Genomic DNA, 17,426 nt, shown 5'->3' on the forward strand with positions numbered 1-17,426 from the left:
AAGGAAAGAGCACAACTAAAGAGGTAAACAGTCTAACAGAAAATCCTAACCGTTCTCCAAACCTTGCTTATAATGATAATAGATGCCTAACAAACCTATGAGCATCTATAACAAACACACACAGTATAGTGGAGTCATAATATGCTCGTGTTCTTTTAAAAAATTAATTAATTTTCAATTACTTTAAGACATTCAATGTAAGATCATTTGCAAAAATAATTCATAATTAACAAAAAAATGCTTAAATGTTAAAACTTTTTGTTCAGAGCCAATAGCTTATAAGTGTGAATCTCATTAATTACGAATAAAATTTTGAAAAATATATAAAAACCCGTATTCTATCATTTTTTTAATGTTATGCTGAAATTTAACCGATTTTTACAAAAATGATAAATTTCAAAAGACAAATGCATAAATCAACTAGGTTAATTTTCAGAATCTGCAACAGGAAATCCAAAACCAGGCTGTTGGATGGGTAATAATAGTATAGTAATTTATATCAACCCTCTTCATTGGCATCAGGTTAGTCGCAGATTTCACTAAATCTATTAATAACTAAAACCCAGGTGCAAAGCTGCAACAGAATTACATTACTCAATATAAAACTCTGATTCAGAATAGAAATTCTCCAATCCATGAACACCTGTAAACCAAGCTTAAACTACAAGCCGTCAATGAATAGATTAGTCGTTACTTGATAAATCTTTTCAAAACCTAATCAGTCCATCTTATAGACAAATGGCACTGATGCTACTGTCATTCGGTTGAAAGAGTATATTTCAGCTGAAATGACCAAGGTTCAATTGCTTTGCGTCTTGCAAAATCGATCAGAATGTATTTGGATTTTGTCTCTCTTCATCTCACAGATAAAATCTGCAAAATGATCAGCACAAAAGATCAGTATTTAAATCTAGAGTAGGCAATTTGTGATTTGGACACACATTATATGACTTATTTTACAGACACATTGCACTTTGCGTCACCACTCATATATGCTTCGGACTATGAATTGCAAATACTAATAAAACACGTTTTTAGAGAAACAATATATATACAATACATGATCTGGAAATCATACTGCCATCAATGTCAAATAAGACAAAATCACATACAGTTCCAAGGAAAACAGACCCAATATTTGTGGTCACTTCATAGATGTTGAGCTCTCCAATCAACTGCAAAATTCTCATCGCTGTCACCGTCACTAGATGAATCTTCACTGTCAGATTCCTGTCTATCAGCTTCTTTCCCTTTGCAACGTTTATTCGATCTAGTGGACTCCAATTCCAGTTTCCTCTTCCATAACATTTCGACTTTCTGCTTGTAAACCCTGAATGAGGAAAAAGATAAATGAACTAGATGAATATGATACTAAGTTGCCTTTCATTCACAATTGAAAAAAGGTGGATGAGAGCCACAAACCGTGACAAGCACAAAAAACTTACTTTTGCTCCAAAGATTCAGCCTCTTCGATCGTTTCAGCTGCATCAATCTGCATGTTGGAAAACATAAAATAAGTCTAGAGTGCAACTGAAGCTATAGTGGATGCTACAAGGAGAGAAAAGGACCTAACCTCTTCTTCTTCCATACGATTGTCCACCACTTGCAAATCTTCTTGAATCAACTTTTCAAATTCCTTGTACTCATCTCTGGCCAGGATGCAGAATTAGTCAAGGTATTGTAACGAAAAAGATATACAGGTAGGAGAGAATTTTAGCCAATTATCCTATGCAAATTAAATATTGAAGCAGTAGTTCAATACCAGCTCATATCGCAAAAGTTATTCAGGCACTTGTCTTTGGTATAAGATATGATCAGAAGACTAGAATAAAGCACAACAAAAAATGGTGCATTCAGTGTGAAGATGATGAACAGAATGGGATAAAACTATCTCTATCCCACGATTAGTGTTCACCTGATGGGCATAGGATGACAAATAGGATCACCTAATGTAGGATGACTCAAAAGGTATTTTCTTTTATTTTTGAAACTTACTGAATATCCCTGTTTTTCTAGTTCTCTTTGTATCCCTAAAAATTTAAAATTATTTTCATTAGATAACTGATTTTTAAATATAATCATGCGGGGAGGTAGCATAGACTAATTTTCTTATGCTTACACTCGGTAGATGGGATAATCTCAGCGAATCCAAACTACTTTCTTATCTTTGACAAAATTCTACCTGAACCCTGTAATATATTTTCCTTCACACACATTAAGCAGACTTGTTATAGCCTTTGTTTTTCCCCCCTGGAGGTGGCCATATTACAGCTGGACATTGTTCCATGGTGGCTCTACAACCCTAAACCATAGTGTTCTACATCCAACTTCAATTTTACATTTAGCCCTTATTCTATATTTTTAGAACTGTTTCGGTGTTTCTTCATTGTTTCCGCCTCTGAACTGCATTATAATCTTTATCCTATTCTCCATTTGACATGTCTAGCATTAGGCGGACAGTGATTTCTGTTTGCTGTGCATGAATAAGAATAAAATGACTATTTTGACTGACTCAACCAATGAATGTTAAATGCATTTTTTTATTTGAGGAAAAGCAAGTTCTAAGAGGTAGAATAGAAAGCCTACAAATAAGAGCTTCTAAGCACATAAAAAGTCTCTCTGTTTCAAGAGGATTGAGTAAAGTTCATACTACAAGTAAAAGTTATCCAATTAATTATATTAACATCCTCTTAGTAGTAAAACATGGTTTATTCTATGTTATCCATCAATTCATGTATATCAAACACACTTAACTACAAACAGAATTCATTTAAATTGAAATAGTTTCTCAAGAGAAACTTAGTTACGAACTATTATCAGCTAATTACAAAAAGAAGAGATAGTAGTTGACTAGTTGTGCCGGAAAACCTTGAAGTTGAACACTAATGTAATTTGTTTATCATAGTTTCTAGTTTTTTATACTTCCCCTCAAAAGAATAGCTTCAAGAAAGATATATAACTTTCAAACCAGAAGACAATGGTTTTTCAAATATGCATTAATTCATCTAAATAGGAACTTACTTGACATCTATTTTAACAGGCTTAATGCCACGAGCACGTAAATCAGCTTCCTTATTGTCAAAGAATCCTTCAGGAAGAGCTCCCTTTACTTGCTTGGTTTCCAGAGCATTTCCCTGCTCTGACGCCTGTTTATTCTCCCTAGGAGGCTCCAGAGGTAACTTGGCATCATCCTTATCGAAGAAGTCATCAGGAAGAGATCCTTTCACTTTCTTGGTTTCTAACTGAGTCACCTGTCTTGAATCAGGAATCTGAGTCACCTTTGTTTGAATGGCAATATTTTGAGGAGAACCATCCTCCTCAGTCTCTGGATATGGAGACTCCTTTGCATGAGTTTGGGCTGAAATTCCAAGCTTTTTGTTTGAATTAGGATCTGTCTTCTTTGCAATCTCTGTTACATAAGTGAACTAATTATGTCAAGTCTAATTACCATTACCTACTATAAACCTACGTTTTCGTTAGGGAACCAATCTAAATGCAGTAAAAAACAGAATAAAGTCATAATCCGTAGCTATTACCTGTTTTTTGCTTCCCCGCCTCATGATTATCAAAAAACCCTTGATGCAGCCCAGATTGTGTATTGCTAGCCTGAGTAAGCCTAGCTGCATTAGCTTTCAAGGTATTAATTGCCTGTTCCAACATAAAGCCTCTGATAAGTATATTGAAATAAGATGGATAATAGTATAAGTATGGAAGCATGGAACAAATAACCAATGAGGAAACTAAATACCCTAATAGTAAGACCTGGGGGGGTAATCATGTATGAAGCCAGGGTATTTGAATTCCTGTTCTACCTATTTCTAAACCTACCATAATAGGAAACCCCAAAACTGAAAGTACAATTAAGTTTTCCCTAATTTTTTATAGGAAAAGGGCCTTAAAACAGAATGAGTGAGAAAGTTAGAGAGAGAGAGCGTGAGAGATCGTTTGGAAGTACTTCCTCAGACAAAGCTAGATCGGAGCCTGGAGGAGTATCTTGGGTTGCTTTTGTGGATAATCTTAGTAGGAATGTAACCATAAGTGCATTATGGGAGCGTTTTAGTCGACTGAGCAAAGTGACTAAGGTGTTCATTCCGTCAGTTAATAAGAGATTTAATTATAAGTATTGTACGTTCGCATTCATGCATTTTGCAAGCAGAGAAGATCTGCTGTATGCTATGGATAAGATGAACAACGCTTTATTGGACGGGAGGAAGATTTCGGTGACAATCGCGAAGTATCAGAGAAAGAGCTTTTAGAGGAATTCGGAACATAATAGTGTGGTGGGGGTCAGGATGGCTGGAACGGAGGAGCAAAATGGAAGAAGTGCAAAAACTCAATTTAATGATGGTGGGAAAGGAGCAGTATCCATGGTTGAGGATGGAGGGACAAGGAAGCAGATGAGCAGGTTTTATGATGGCAGGTCATACAAGGATACGGTTGAGGGAGTGAAACTAAAGGAGACTCAGAAAGCGAGTAGGAATGAAGAGAAGAGGGGAGAGAAGAAGCCCTTGCAAATATTCGTTCCTGTAGAGGATAGGACATGGCTGAGATCGTCATTAACAGGCATTTGCAAGCCAATCTTTGAAATTGATTTCGTGCAAAGGGCTCTAAGAACGGAAGGGATCAATGTCAAGGTGATTCGTTGGGGTTATGCGAAAGGCTCTAGCTTAGTAGTGTTCCAAACAATCGAAGAGAAAGTTGCAACGATGAAAGGAAAGTGGGAGACTTTATCCTTCTGGTTTGAAAGGTTGGAGCCTGTTCTGGACGATAATGGTATGCCACTACCATATTGTGAAGTTTCTTTGATGGGGGTTCCTTTAAATTGTTGGTCAGATCCATTTTTTACAATGCTAGCTTCGAAATGGGGCAAGTTGGTGAAGATTAAGGAACAAACAGTTAATCGAGTGGATTGCAGGGTGGCGCATATGCTGTTGAGGGTGGAAAGTCCGTTTGATATCCCACCGCATGTTATAGTTAATACTTTAGGGAGAGTGTTCTGTATTAAGTTAAAGGTGGAAGGTACCGATGATTTTTTTCCGGTTTTAGATGATGCAGAGGATGGGGTCGGAACAGTGGATCACGGAAAGGACAGCTCGTCGAACCGGAATCATGAGGCGGAGGTAGATAGTCAGTACGAGCAAATGGGTATTCAGGTGGGGTCTGATCCTCAGAATAATGGAGAAGAGTTGGGTAGGGATGTCTCTAATGTGGATGGCATGTGCGGAATTGGGAGTGGGATAGAGAGAATACCTTTTAATAATATCGAGGATAATATGTGCTCAGAAAGGACAGAATCAGGTGGAGTTCCAGGTCAACAAATTGTGTCGGAAGCATGTTTGGATGGAAGAGAAAGGAATTTAAACATGGGGGATCTCACCTTGGGACTTGGTAAGGCTGACCAAGCTAATGGGTTATCAGTAAATTTGGATTTGGTAGAAGCTATTGGGACACCAGTTGTATGTGAGGATAATTTAATACAAAGTGGGAAACACGTGGATATGGAAATGGAGGATTCAAACTTCTCGGCTGAGAATGCATTTTTGGTAAGCAATGGAGGAACGCAAATGAATGAGGAGATGGTTAAAGGTCAGGAAGATGATCTGATTCAGAGGATGTTTGTTGGACAGAGTAGTGGGGACAGAAACCATATTTCCAATGAATTAAATAAAGGAAAACAGCAGTTGGGGGTTATAGATGATGCACAAAGGGTTTCAGTTGTGAGTCGAGAGGGGATCAGTTCGTTGCTACCTATGGTTGATAATTGCAAAACATTGGGAAATATGGGGATTAGTTTTAAAAACTCGGTCCAGTTTCTCTCTCGCCCAAGAGGAATTGATAATCATAGGAAATTAAGACTTGTTTCAAACAAGTCGGGAAGTGATTGCTCGGAGGGTGAAATCTCAGTTAGCTTTCACGAAAGGGTGTATACAAGGGTGAATAGGGGTTTGGTCAGGGAACATATGGATCTGGACACAGCTAATTCAGGGTATTCTCAATTGGAAGAAAGTGCTAGAAATGAAGCCGATACTACCAGGGAGGTGTGCGATATGTTGGGGATTTCATTTAAAGGGGGACAACATGTTTTGGAAGAAGAAATTATGAAGATGGAATTGAAAGGGTCTGCCTTTTGAGGGATTTTAAGATTTATTGATATGAATAATCTTAATATTATTTCTTGGAACATAAGGGGTTTAGGGAGGAAAGAAAAAAAAAAGAGCAGTAGCTCGACTTGTAAATAGGAACAAACCGGTTTTCTTATTTCTGCAGGAGACGAAACTAAATCGAAGCTCTAATGGGCTGTGTAGAAGATTAGGAGGTAAGTTGCTTCAAGGTGAGAGTTTTTATCCGGCTGATGGGTCAGCAGGAGGTTTGATGTGTCTATGGAATGAAGCTTTGTTTCAAGTTACAAATGAAGAAAAAAACAGCAAATTCATTGCAATTTCAGAGAAATTCAAGGGGAATTTGTTTGAATGTGTGTTAATTAATGTGTATGGCCCGTCTGTTGAGGAAGAAAAGGAGTTCTTTCGGGAGTTGTTGAATTTCGTTTCAAATGTAAACCTCCCAGTTTGCTTAGGAGGAGATCTGAATGCCTATCTTAATCCATCAGAAAAATAAGGCTTTTCGCAAAATTGGCATGCCTTAGATTTGCTTAGATCCTTTGTTCAACAAACAAACCTCATTGATCTCCCATTAGCAGGAGGTACATACACTTGGTGCAACAATAGAGAGCAGGCTACATGGGTAAGATTGGACCGTTTTCTGGTTTGTAGCAATTTTCTACAGGGGTTTCCTAAGGTGATTCAAAGAATGCTGCCCAAATCTCTCTCTGATCACAATCCAATTGTGCTGGAAGAAGATAGGCAGAACTGGGGCCCCAAACCTTTTAGATTTTTTAACTATCTATTAAAGGAAGAAGGTTTTGACAATTTGATTGAGATTTCCTTAGCTGATTTGGAGAAGAAGAGGGGAGGTAGGGGAATCTTCAACATTCTAAAAGATACGAAAAAGAGGATAAGAAATTGGTCCAACAATAATCACATGGGGATCTCAGAGGCTATTTCAGATATTGAGTATAAAGTTAATGATTTGGAAGTGAAGTCACAAGGTGCCGCCTTTTCTCAGCAAGATAGGGATCAGTTAACGTTTCTCAGAAGTGAGTTATGGAGGCTGCACAGAATAGAGGAAAGCATTTGGTGTCAGAAGTCTAGAGTGAGGTGGGTAAAAGAGGGTGACAGGAACACGAGGTTTTTCCACTTAAGTGCATTGAAAAGAAACAGAACTAATGCTATCAACTTCTTGAAGGTGGAGGGTGCGGAATTGACAGATATAGTTCAAATAAGGTCACATGTTTTGAATTACTTCAAAAGAGCGTATAATACGATTTCTACGCTGGAAGTGGGGGAAGTTAATCTGATTTTTGCAAAGCTATCGGAGGAGCAAAGAGATGGTCTTGAGCAGAGGTTCTTAGAACAGGAAGTTTGGGCTGCAATTTCTTCCTCAGCTAGTGACAAAGCTCCTGGACCTGATGGCTTTTCTATGGGTTTTTTCAAGAAATATTGGCCTTTGTTTAAGGAGCAGATCATGAAATTTGTCAGTGACTTTTACAATGGCAGACAATGGGATCACGGAGTTAATCACGCATTCATCTCCCTTATACCTAAGAAGCATAATCCTGAAAGTTTAGAAGACTACAGACCTATTAGCCTTGTGGGCAGTCTATACAAGATTATTTCTAAAGTTCTATCCAAAAGGCTGGTTTCTTGCATAGATGACCTCGTAAGCCCTTTTCAGTTCGCATTTATCCCGGGTAGACAATTGTTAGACTGCGCTTTTATAGCTAATGAAGGTATAGATTATTGGAGGAAGCAAGGGAGGAGGGGGGTAGTTTTCAAAGTGGATTTTCGAAGAGCATACGATTCAGTGGAATGGCCGACTCTTCTTAAATTATTGAAAGTTATGGGTTTCGGGGAAAAATGGATTTCTTGGATTGAATATTGTCTTTCTTCAGCCCTCAATTTCAGTTCTCGTGAATAGCTCTCCTACTGACGAGTTTCTAATGATTAAAGGGTTAAGACAAGGCTGCAGTCTTTCACCTCTTTTATTCAATTTAATTGGCGAACTACTTCATCAAATGTTGACCAAAGCTACTGATTTGGGTCTGTTTCATGGGTTTGAAATTGGTAGATCAGTTAATCCTTTCCATTTATCTCACCTACAGTTCGCGGATGATCTAATTCTATTCTGTCAGGATTCACTATCAAATATCCAAAACATCAAAAGAGTGTTGAGGATCTTCAGCTTGATGACAGGGCTGCACCTAAACCTTTCTAAGAGTAAGTTGTTTGGTATAAATGTTGAAGATGAGATCTTAAATGTTTGGGCGAATGAAATTGGCTGATCAGTGGACTGTTTCCCCATGGATTATCTTGGATTACCTATAGGTGCAAGAAGGAATTCAGAAGTACTTTGGGAACCGGTTTTACAGAATTTTAATAATAAACTAGCTGGTTGGAAGGCTAATTCTTTGTCAATGTCGGGCAGACTGGTGCTTATAAAATCGGTACTGTCTTCGTTACCGATTTTCTTTTTATCCATGTTTAAAATGCCACTCAAAGTCAGACAGAAAGTTAATTCTTTGATGGCCAATTTTCTTTGGGGGAATAGCTCAAACAGAAATCGTATGCACTGGGTTAGATGGCAGACAGTTTGCTCTCCTTTGGAGGCCGGTGGTTTGGGAGTTTTGAACATGAATATTGCAAATAGGGCCATGTTGGGTAAATGGGTGTGGAAATTTGCAAATGAGAAGGATGCTCTTTGGAAAAGGATGATATGTAGCAAAAACAATGCGAGTAACTTATCATTGTCAATTAATAATGCTGTTTCGAATCAAGACTCTTGGATTTGGAAAGGAATCGTGAATAATTTTTTGAAAGATGATGACATAAGAGGTTGTTTGAGATCTCATACTAGGGTTCAATTGGGGAATGGCAAGTCTATTTCGTTTTGGTATGATGTTTGGGCAAATGACTTACCATTGAAGACACAATTTCCTAGAATTTTTGCTTTATCCACTAATAAAAGGGGCAAGGTGGCTGATTTTGGTAGTTTTGATGCTAATGGGTGGATGTGGGATGTTCAAACAAGAAGGAGCTTAAGTGATTGGGAGTTGGAACAATGGGTCGAGCTTCTGGAAACAATAAACTGTTTTAAGGTATCTGACTCATTGGAGGATTTTCTGTCTTGGTCTGGGAAAGGGGATGGTCTGTTCTCAGTGAAAACTTGCAGGTTGGCTTTATCAAATAGTCAAGATGAGGGTTTTTCTTGGAAGAGGATGGTTTGGACAGGTTTAGCTCCCCCGAGAGTCGAAGCCTTCCTTTGGCAAGTCACTCACAAGAAATTGGCAGTCAGAATGGAGTTAAAGAAGGGGGTTATTGTGGAAGACGTTCTTTGTCCACTTTGTAAAATGAAGAATCAGTCCAGCATCTTTTTTATTATGCTCAGTGATTAGGGATCTTTGGAACAGATTTCTAAGGATTTGGAGTATCTCAACAGCCTTGCCTATTGATCCTCTAGTTTTGTTGAGTTCTTGGTCTGATTAAAAAGAGACTCAACCATTTGGAAATTATCCCAGCCGTTGTTCTTTGGTCTATTTGGAAAACAAGGAATTCAATTGGTTTGAGAATTGTAGCCTTGATATTACCTCTCTCTTTTTCATTATAAGATTTAGGTTGGCTAAATGGTTTCTAGCTAAGTTTCCACATCTCAAAATTCCAGTAGATGTTTGGTAGGGGACCCCTCGATTGCAGAGACAAGTTTGATCTTAAGAAGACACAAAGATGTGAGACTCATTGTTGGCTCCTCCCCGACAGATTTTATAAGTTAATGTCGATGGGGCTGTCAGGTCGGATGGAAATGCTGGAGGAATTGGAGGTCTTTGAGAGACTGTAATGGTATAATTTTATCTTTCTCTGTAGTATTGGTCCAGGACCTCCGCCGTTGGCTGAACTGAAGGCTATTAAAAAAGGCCTAGACCTTTTCGTTTCATCAGCTTGGGCTAAAAAAGGAAGACTGATCATGGAAAGTGACTGCAAATCTGCAGTAGAATGGTATTGTCACCTATTTCTGTTCCTAATTTTTTCAGTTCCCTGGTCTTAGATATTGCTGCCTTAGTTCGGGGGAGGGCGGTTATTATTCGATGGATTCCTAGGGGCTGTAATTGGGAAGCAGATAAGTTAGCTAAGGATGGGATAGGTAATTGTTAGGTCTTGTTGTAATGTTATGTAATACTCTCTTATTATAAACTAAGGCACTCTTTTCCTCCTTCCGCGATACTTCTGTCAAGAGGTAACCAAGAAGGAGGTTTTTAATGAGGCCTATTATTCCTATCAAAAAAAAAATAGGAAAAGGGCCTCGTTAAAAACCCCCCTTCTTAACAGTAAGTTTTCCCTAAATTATTAACTAGTTCCAAGAATAGTTCAAGAAAACTCAACCATCATTGATTTTTTGGCAGGTAAATTAATATAAAAAATGCAGCATTTGCAGCTAAATGACCTCACCAAAACCTTGCCAAAATTGAATAAAAATAAAACAAATGAAAAATTACTATAGATCAGAAATTGTATTGAAAACCATATCTATCCCTCTGATTCAAAAGATGATAATGATATCTAGTGCCCCTAATTTCAAATTAATAAATCACCATCTGAGAAACTACACAATTTACACGAGAACTGTCAAAAGCACACTGCAAAACCTTTTCAGATCAAAAGTGAAACAACAGACAGAAGAACACATGCCCTAAGACGGAGTTAAACAACAGGGCATGTTCTAGCTTTAATGTACTCAAACTTTTCCTCAACCTTGCATAAGTACACTGTAAACCATTATTTTGGCAACAGAGATCAGCTAATCCAACAAAAGTAACTCCTTAAACTTCAGAGATTATTTTAAAAGAAGTAATATCAACAGCCTTTGTTATGTTGTAGCATTCTCACCACACCCTATAAACATGACTTAACTGTCTCCAAGACCAAATCAGTTATCTAAACACTGCTAGCAAGTAGCAAAGGAACTCAACATCTTTGAACATGCCTTGTGAGTTCTCACATTAGCATTATGACAGTATTTTGAACCCACCTTTAGCAGCTACTTTGTGTCACGATTTGAATGTCAATGCACAAGGGAGGAAAAATGATTACCTCATGATGTTTACGTGAAGCTTGGTGTGCATCCCAATGGGATACAGATTTCAAAACAACTTCACAAACCCGACAGACAGGTTGGTCAGATTCATTGTACCTTCATGTGCAAAAGAAAAGAAAGAAGTTACTTTCAGAAACAAGTTATAACTAATTAATGTGATATCAAAAGAAAATTTTGAAGATGAAAATCAATTGCCATGAACTATATCGAGAGAGAGCAATGAGACATTTCTAAAGAAATTATACCAAAAGAAGCACCAACACATCAAATTTCATCCATTAGCAATGAGAAAATAACAAGAATACGCTTTACTCATGCCCCCAAAAACTTAGAAGCAACATCCTCAAGTAAAAACATCGATTTTAGAACACATCCATAATAATAACCATAACATTAAGAATCATTCTGAAAAGCAAGAAGAATTCCAATGCAAGCATGAGAAAATTTCCCACAGAAAATTACTCCAAGTTTCAAAATGATATATTTCAGACCAATCCTTCAGAAAACAGAGACTGAAAAGCTAGAACAAGACACTTCAAAAAATTAACCAAAAAAAATATATTACCCAAGAAAAATGAATAATAGAAAAGCATTGCTAGAACAATTATATATTCATTTCATGGCTAGATTATATGGTCCTGAAGGGATAAATTTACTTGATAAGGGGATTATCTATGCGTTTCTCCTTCTTTGTGCATTCAATTGGCGCGAAACACTGCCTTGTTCTCCCTTGGGCATCCATTCCCTCGTCACAACCTTAACAATCAATAAAGCAATTCTTCTCCAAATTTAGTAACCTGTGTTATGGAAGGCGTAGATTACAACAACAATAGAAAGAAAGCAAAGAAATAAATAAACATAAAAAAGGGTTTGATTAAAGAGTGGAAATAAATGCTTTAATGATCTAACGGAAAATAAAACTGCTGGGTTCAGCCCGCGGATCCAATGGAATAAACAAATCAATTCGAAAAGGCAACCGAAAAATGAAAACCCAATATAAAACAGTGAAGTAATAGTACCTGGCCTCTTGAAAAGTTGGAAATTGAGTTATACGGAAGAAGAAGCAAGTGAAGTGTGAAAAAGGAGGAAGATGTAGACAAGCTACGAAACGAGGGATAATGGAAAGCTGCAGTTTAGGGATTGTATTTTTTATTCCCTTCAACGGGCAGAGAAACAGAAAGAAAGGGGAATATCAAATATGTCCTCATGCCCAAGTATAGTGAAAAATAAGGATAAATTCGATTTACTCTCTTAATTATTACTTCGATTCCGTTTTAGTCACCTGTTTATTATTATTATTTTAAAATCATACCTAAAGTTAAATTTTAAGTATTTTTTTAAAATAATTGATATTACCTTAAGGTGATGACATCTTATTTTCTTAGTTTTAATTTTAAGTATTTTTTTATATACATGTAGAGATAGGTCCATTATTGCCATTGGCGTCTTCGTTTCTCATAATCCTTCACTTGGTAAAACCTTTCATCCCTGCAAATATTTGTTGTTTTAATCTTCATTTTCCTTCCAAGGGTCTTCCTAACGTTTCGTGCTTTTGAAGGTATTGAATCATCGAACATGGCTGAAACTTATGTTGGCGCTGTTTTAGAAGCGGTTTTGTCAAAGGTGATTCCAATCACTGCAGAACAGATCAACCTTGCATGGGGTTTACAGGATGAGTTGACAAGACTTGGTGACTCACTAGAAATGATCAAAGCTTTCTTGCAAGATGCGGAGGAAGGTCGAACGAAGAACAACTCGGTGAAGCTTTGGTTGCAGAGGCTAAAAGCAGTTGATTACGAGGCTGATGATGTATTGGATGAGTTTTCCTATGAAATTCTCCAAATAAAAAGTAGAGAATCGGGAACACTTTGGGAGGAAAGTACTCAACTTCTTTTCTCCTTCCAATTCAATAGTATTTCGTTTCAATATGACTAATAAGTTAAGGACATCCTTAAATCTTTGGACGACCATAACAAATTGGTCAATCAATTGGTCTCCAGCAGAGTGCTGTGGATCATGAATCTCACACATTTGGAAGATCAAATGTGGAAAACTCTTCCATGGATGACTCAAACATTGTTGAAGGAAAACTGATGTCTCAAAAGTTGTTGACTGTTAGTCAATCCCAGTGATGACCAAGTTGTCTCTGTCGTACCTATAATAGGACCAGGTGGCCTTGGAAAAACTACTTTAGCCAAGCTGGGGTACAAGGATGTGAATGTCGAAGGCATTTTGATGTCAAAATCTGGGTATGTGTTTCTAATGTTTTTGATGTCAAACGGATTTTAAAGTAGATGTTGGATCATTTCCCCAATCAGCATACTTAATATCTGATAGTATGAATGCCATAGTCCAGAAACTTAAAGAGAAGATGAAGAGGCCAAAGGAGAGAAGGAACAGATAAAGTATCTTGTTCTTGATGTGTTTGAGTGTCGAGAAATGGAGGAACTTTGTCTTATAGGGATCTGTAAAATGGGGGGGAATGGAGTTGTCGTACGACGTGCAGTCATCAGTAGTGCAAGCATCCGAATCAATGGCATCAAGCAGGAAGACTGGAAGACGATGAATGTTGGTCGATAATTAAAGAACGTGCATCGAGAGGCTCTCCATGCCTCGAGAACTAGAGCTCATTGGAATAGAAATTGCTAAACAGTGTCAAGGTGTGCCATTAGTCGCTAAAGCTATAGCAGGGACGATGTGCAACTTGAAATAAGTCAGGATGCATGGATGAAAATTCAAAAAAAGTGATGTATGGGGTTCAATGGAAAGCGTGCTGAAATTGAATTTTGATCGATTATCTCTTCATCGTTAAAGAAGTGTTTGCATACTGTGCCATGTGTCCCAAAGATTATTGCTTTGAGAAAGACTAGTTGATCCAACTTTGGATGGCTAAAGAATTTCTTGGAAGCTTCATGGAAATGGTGGATATTGGTAACAAATACTTGAATGAATTGTTATCAAATACTTTATTCCAAGAAGTCGAGAAGGATACATTCGGGAATATTCTCACATTCAAGATGCACGACTTGGTACATGATCTGGCATTGTCTGTGTCAAAGTCTGATACTTTAATTTTTCCAGAAAAATTCACTTTCACCATAGATGGTCTCTCATATTCGGCATCTCAATATCGGTTGCGAGACGGGGAAGAATAGCATTAATGCTAACAACAGTTGCTCCAAACTGCATTCATTGTTTTCGGGGATTGATCTCTTCAAGAAACTATCAAGAACCTTCACAAGCTTGAGAGTCCTTAAGTTTTTTGGGGTTAATTAAACCCTTACGTTGCCAGCTTCCCTTGGAGAATTGAAGCACTTGAGATATTTCGACATCTCGAGACTTTCATCAGAGCAACACCGGAGTCCATAATCAACTTTACAATTGCAGACAATGAGACTCGTGGGTTTATGGGGACTCACACTTCCATATGGACTGAGAATTTGATAAACTTGAAGCACTATATTTGATAGACAAGAACATCAGCCAGTTAATATTGGAAACGATTTGTCTTCAAAGGTTACCAGTATTTTTCTTGAGTTCCAAAGGAGATCGGATCAAGGAGTTCATATGAATTAATGAACTCCATGAAGAGTTGAGGATATGCAAACCTTCAAAGTGTTAAACACAAACAAGAGGCTAACGGAGCGAATCTGCACCGGAAAGAAAATTTGTACAAAGTGATACTCGAATGGAGGTGGACGGTACAGACTGTAACAGTGAGCAAGTGATGGAAGTCTCCAACCACACTCATTTGCAAAGCTTGATTGTTGTGTTAACACCTATTAATGGTTCTAATACTGGTTGTTTGTACAAGTCTTCCACCTTTAGGCCAACTGCAGAACCTCTAATTTCTTAAGTTGAAAACTTGGTGAAGATGGAATACATGGGTAATGATTTCATTACGGTCAATGTAGGGGTGGTAACACTGAGGTGATCAAGGTGTTTCCTGCATTGCAAAAATTCACCTTAGAGGGGATGCAAAGTCTAAAAGAATGCACGGAAATGGCGACAGAAAATACGATCATGTTTCCTTGGTTAAGGAGTTGGAAATATTTGAATGTCCCTTGTTGGAAAGTGTTCCACAATGGGACAATGTTCTGCTCTTGAAAAGCTTCCTGGTGTACAAAATTAAGCAAGATTAGAGATGGACTGTCAACCTCCACTTATCTCAAAGAGTTATTGTTATTTCAGTGCCCAATTTAAGTTCGATCCGAATCTGGAAGGATTTTCCTCCCTTCGAAATCTTGCAGTTGATAGCTGCAACACATTGGAAGTTCTTCCAATAAAGGAAGATGTTCGTCCCTTGAAAAGCTCCAGATTATTGAATGTGTAACATTAAGCAAGATCGGAGCTGGACTGTCTACTGCCTCTTGTCTCGAATAACTAGAGATAAACTCTTGTCCCAATTTAACTTCCATTCCATATGGAAGGATTTTCCTATCTTGAAAGATTAAAATCGCTTCATGCAGCAAATTGGAGAGATTTCCACTGTGAGCACCATTGCCATGTCTAAAGAATTGAGAATAAGGTCTTGTCCTGATTTGAAGCACATTCCAAGTATAGATGAACTCTTCTCTAGCCGAATTGAAACTGATCGAAATAGGCGAAGGATTAAGTCTGCTGTCGAACTCATTGCTATGCAACACCTGCCTTTGCAATATAATGATATCCGATTTACCTGATCTGATATCTGTTCCAGAAGATTTGGGGACTGCATTCTCTTTATGATTTAACCATCATGAGATGTCCAAGATTGAGAAGCATTTCAGAAGACAACCTTAGAAGCCTTAACTGCCTGCGAAAATTAACCATCGGTTGTCTTCTAAAATGCATATTACAGCTCTTATTTGCTTTCATTTTACAGTCAGGAAGACCAAGTCAAGTGCTGCTTTCTTTCACTTAACACAAGGCCATTTGTTACAGCCAGGATGCATAGTTCAAGTGGTACAACAACAACACCTTCAGCATCTTGAGTCACCTTCAATGACAACTTCCACATTGATCCAAAGCTTCCAATCAACAGGACAAAGCTTCCAATTAACAAGACAAAGCTTCCCATCAAAAGACCAACAATTTAGAAACCTTAAAATGAAGTTTATGCTTCTTTTGTGTTTTTGTGTTGCATTGTCTTTACTCACATGAAGTCTCAAGATTTGACTTTGTTTACTCATTGAACTATTTGGGCAGTCGACAACTCATTTTGTTTAGATATGCATTTTGTATCTCAACTATTTTGGCAGTTAACTTCAATATATGGAACATTTAAGATCAATTTCCTTCAACATTACCATGAAGTACACAATCCCAAAAAGTAAAGAATACTATCCATTACAAGAAACTTAAAAGAAACAAAATTCCTTCCCACAACAACTACACATTACAAGAAATAAATTTTCCTTCAACAAAAACTACACCAACATTACAAGAAATAATTTCCTTCAACAACAATTGTCTTACCATCATTCATCTAAATACCAAATTTCACCATGAAGTACATTATCCAGAAGTAAAGAATATTATCTTATAGAATAAAGCACTGTCCCTTCTCTTTGTACATTTTACAATTTTCTTCAATTGTTGGTTTAATTTCCTTCAACAAAAACTACACCAACATTACAAGAAATAAATTTCCTTCAACAACAATTGTCTTACCATCATTCATCTAAATACCAAATTTCACCATGAAGTACATTATCCAAGAAGTAAAGAATATTATCTATAGAATAAAGCACTTGTCCTTCTCTTTGTACATTTTACAATTTTCTTCAATTGTTGGTTTTCAACTTTCAAATTCCTATTTTCTGTCATCAACATTTCCACTTGAAATTTCAAGTCTTCATCAATACATCCATTGCCTGGTTCATTGTCTACCCACTTAAAAAAATTACACCGATTTTGTACCATACAAAGAATTAAATTATTAGGCTATTAAAGCTTCAATGCACCGATTCTACCTACTGAAAAAAAAATTAAGAAACAATTTATTGCAAATCAAAACTTACCTCTTCGGTTGACAAGGCCCACAAAATTGTTTCCCTTTCCTCCATGGCTTATTAGAAATCCAAATAAGAGCTTTCATTTCACAATTACATTCCACGACCATTGAACCATAACGAGGTCTTGAACTTCCACTTGACATCCTTCACTCCCTACTTGCAGATTCCCAGAATTAACTTAGGGTTCTTCAATTAAATTTTAGAAAAGGAATGGAGAAAATGAGAAGA

At 37.4% G+C, this 17,426-nt stretch overlaps 2 protein-coding genes across 3 annotated transcripts; one reads left to right on the forward strand and one right to left on the reverse strand.

Moving 5' to 3' along the window:
• Positions 1 to 567: 567 nt before the first annotated feature.
• Positions 568 to 12,374, reverse strand: LOC120212496 (zinc finger protein 830-like). 2 transcript variants are annotated; one of them, XM_039210776.1, is made up of 9 exons: positions 12,222 to 12,374; positions 11,859 to 11,999; positions 11,199 to 11,298; positions 3,537 to 3,648; positions 3,022 to 3,409; positions 1,574 to 1,649; positions 1,446 to 1,492; positions 1,132 to 1,330; positions 568 to 873 (listed from the first exon to the last, which is right to left on the reverse strand). In XM_039210776.1, exons 2-8 carry the CDS (start codon positions 11,942 to 11,944, stop codon positions 1,150 to 1,152), a joined length of 990 nt encoding a protein of 329 aa, XP_039066707.1. In that variant the 5' UTR covers positions 11,945 to 11,999; positions 12,222 to 12,374; the 3' UTR covers positions 568 to 873; positions 1,132 to 1,149. The 2 variants fall into 2 exon arrangements, with proteins under 2 accessions (XP_039066707.1, XP_039066708.1); XM_039210777.1 differs by having other exon boundaries at positions 1,113 to 1,330.
• Positions 12,375 to 12,764: 390 nt separating this feature from the next.
• LOC120212358 (disease resistance protein RGA2-like) lies at positions 12,765 to 13,221 on the forward strand. The gene has a single exon (XM_039210698.1). It carries the CDS (start codon positions 12,778 to 12,780, stop codon positions 13,135 to 13,137), a length of 360 nt encoding a protein of 119 aa, XP_039066629.1. The 5' UTR covers positions 12,765 to 12,777; the 3' UTR covers positions 13,138 to 13,221.
• The last annotated feature ends 4,205 nt before the right edge of the window (positions 13,222 to 17,426 follow it).

The sequence above is a fragment of the Hibiscus syriacus genome, unplaced genomic scaffold (genome assembly GCF_006381635.1).
Source record: "Hibiscus syriacus cultivar Baekdansim isolate YM2019G1 unplaced genomic scaffold, ASM638163v2 tig00110013_pilon, whole genome shotgun sequence".
NCBI lineage: Eukaryota > Viridiplantae > Streptophyta > Magnoliopsida > Malvales > Malvaceae > Hibiscus > Hibiscus syriacus.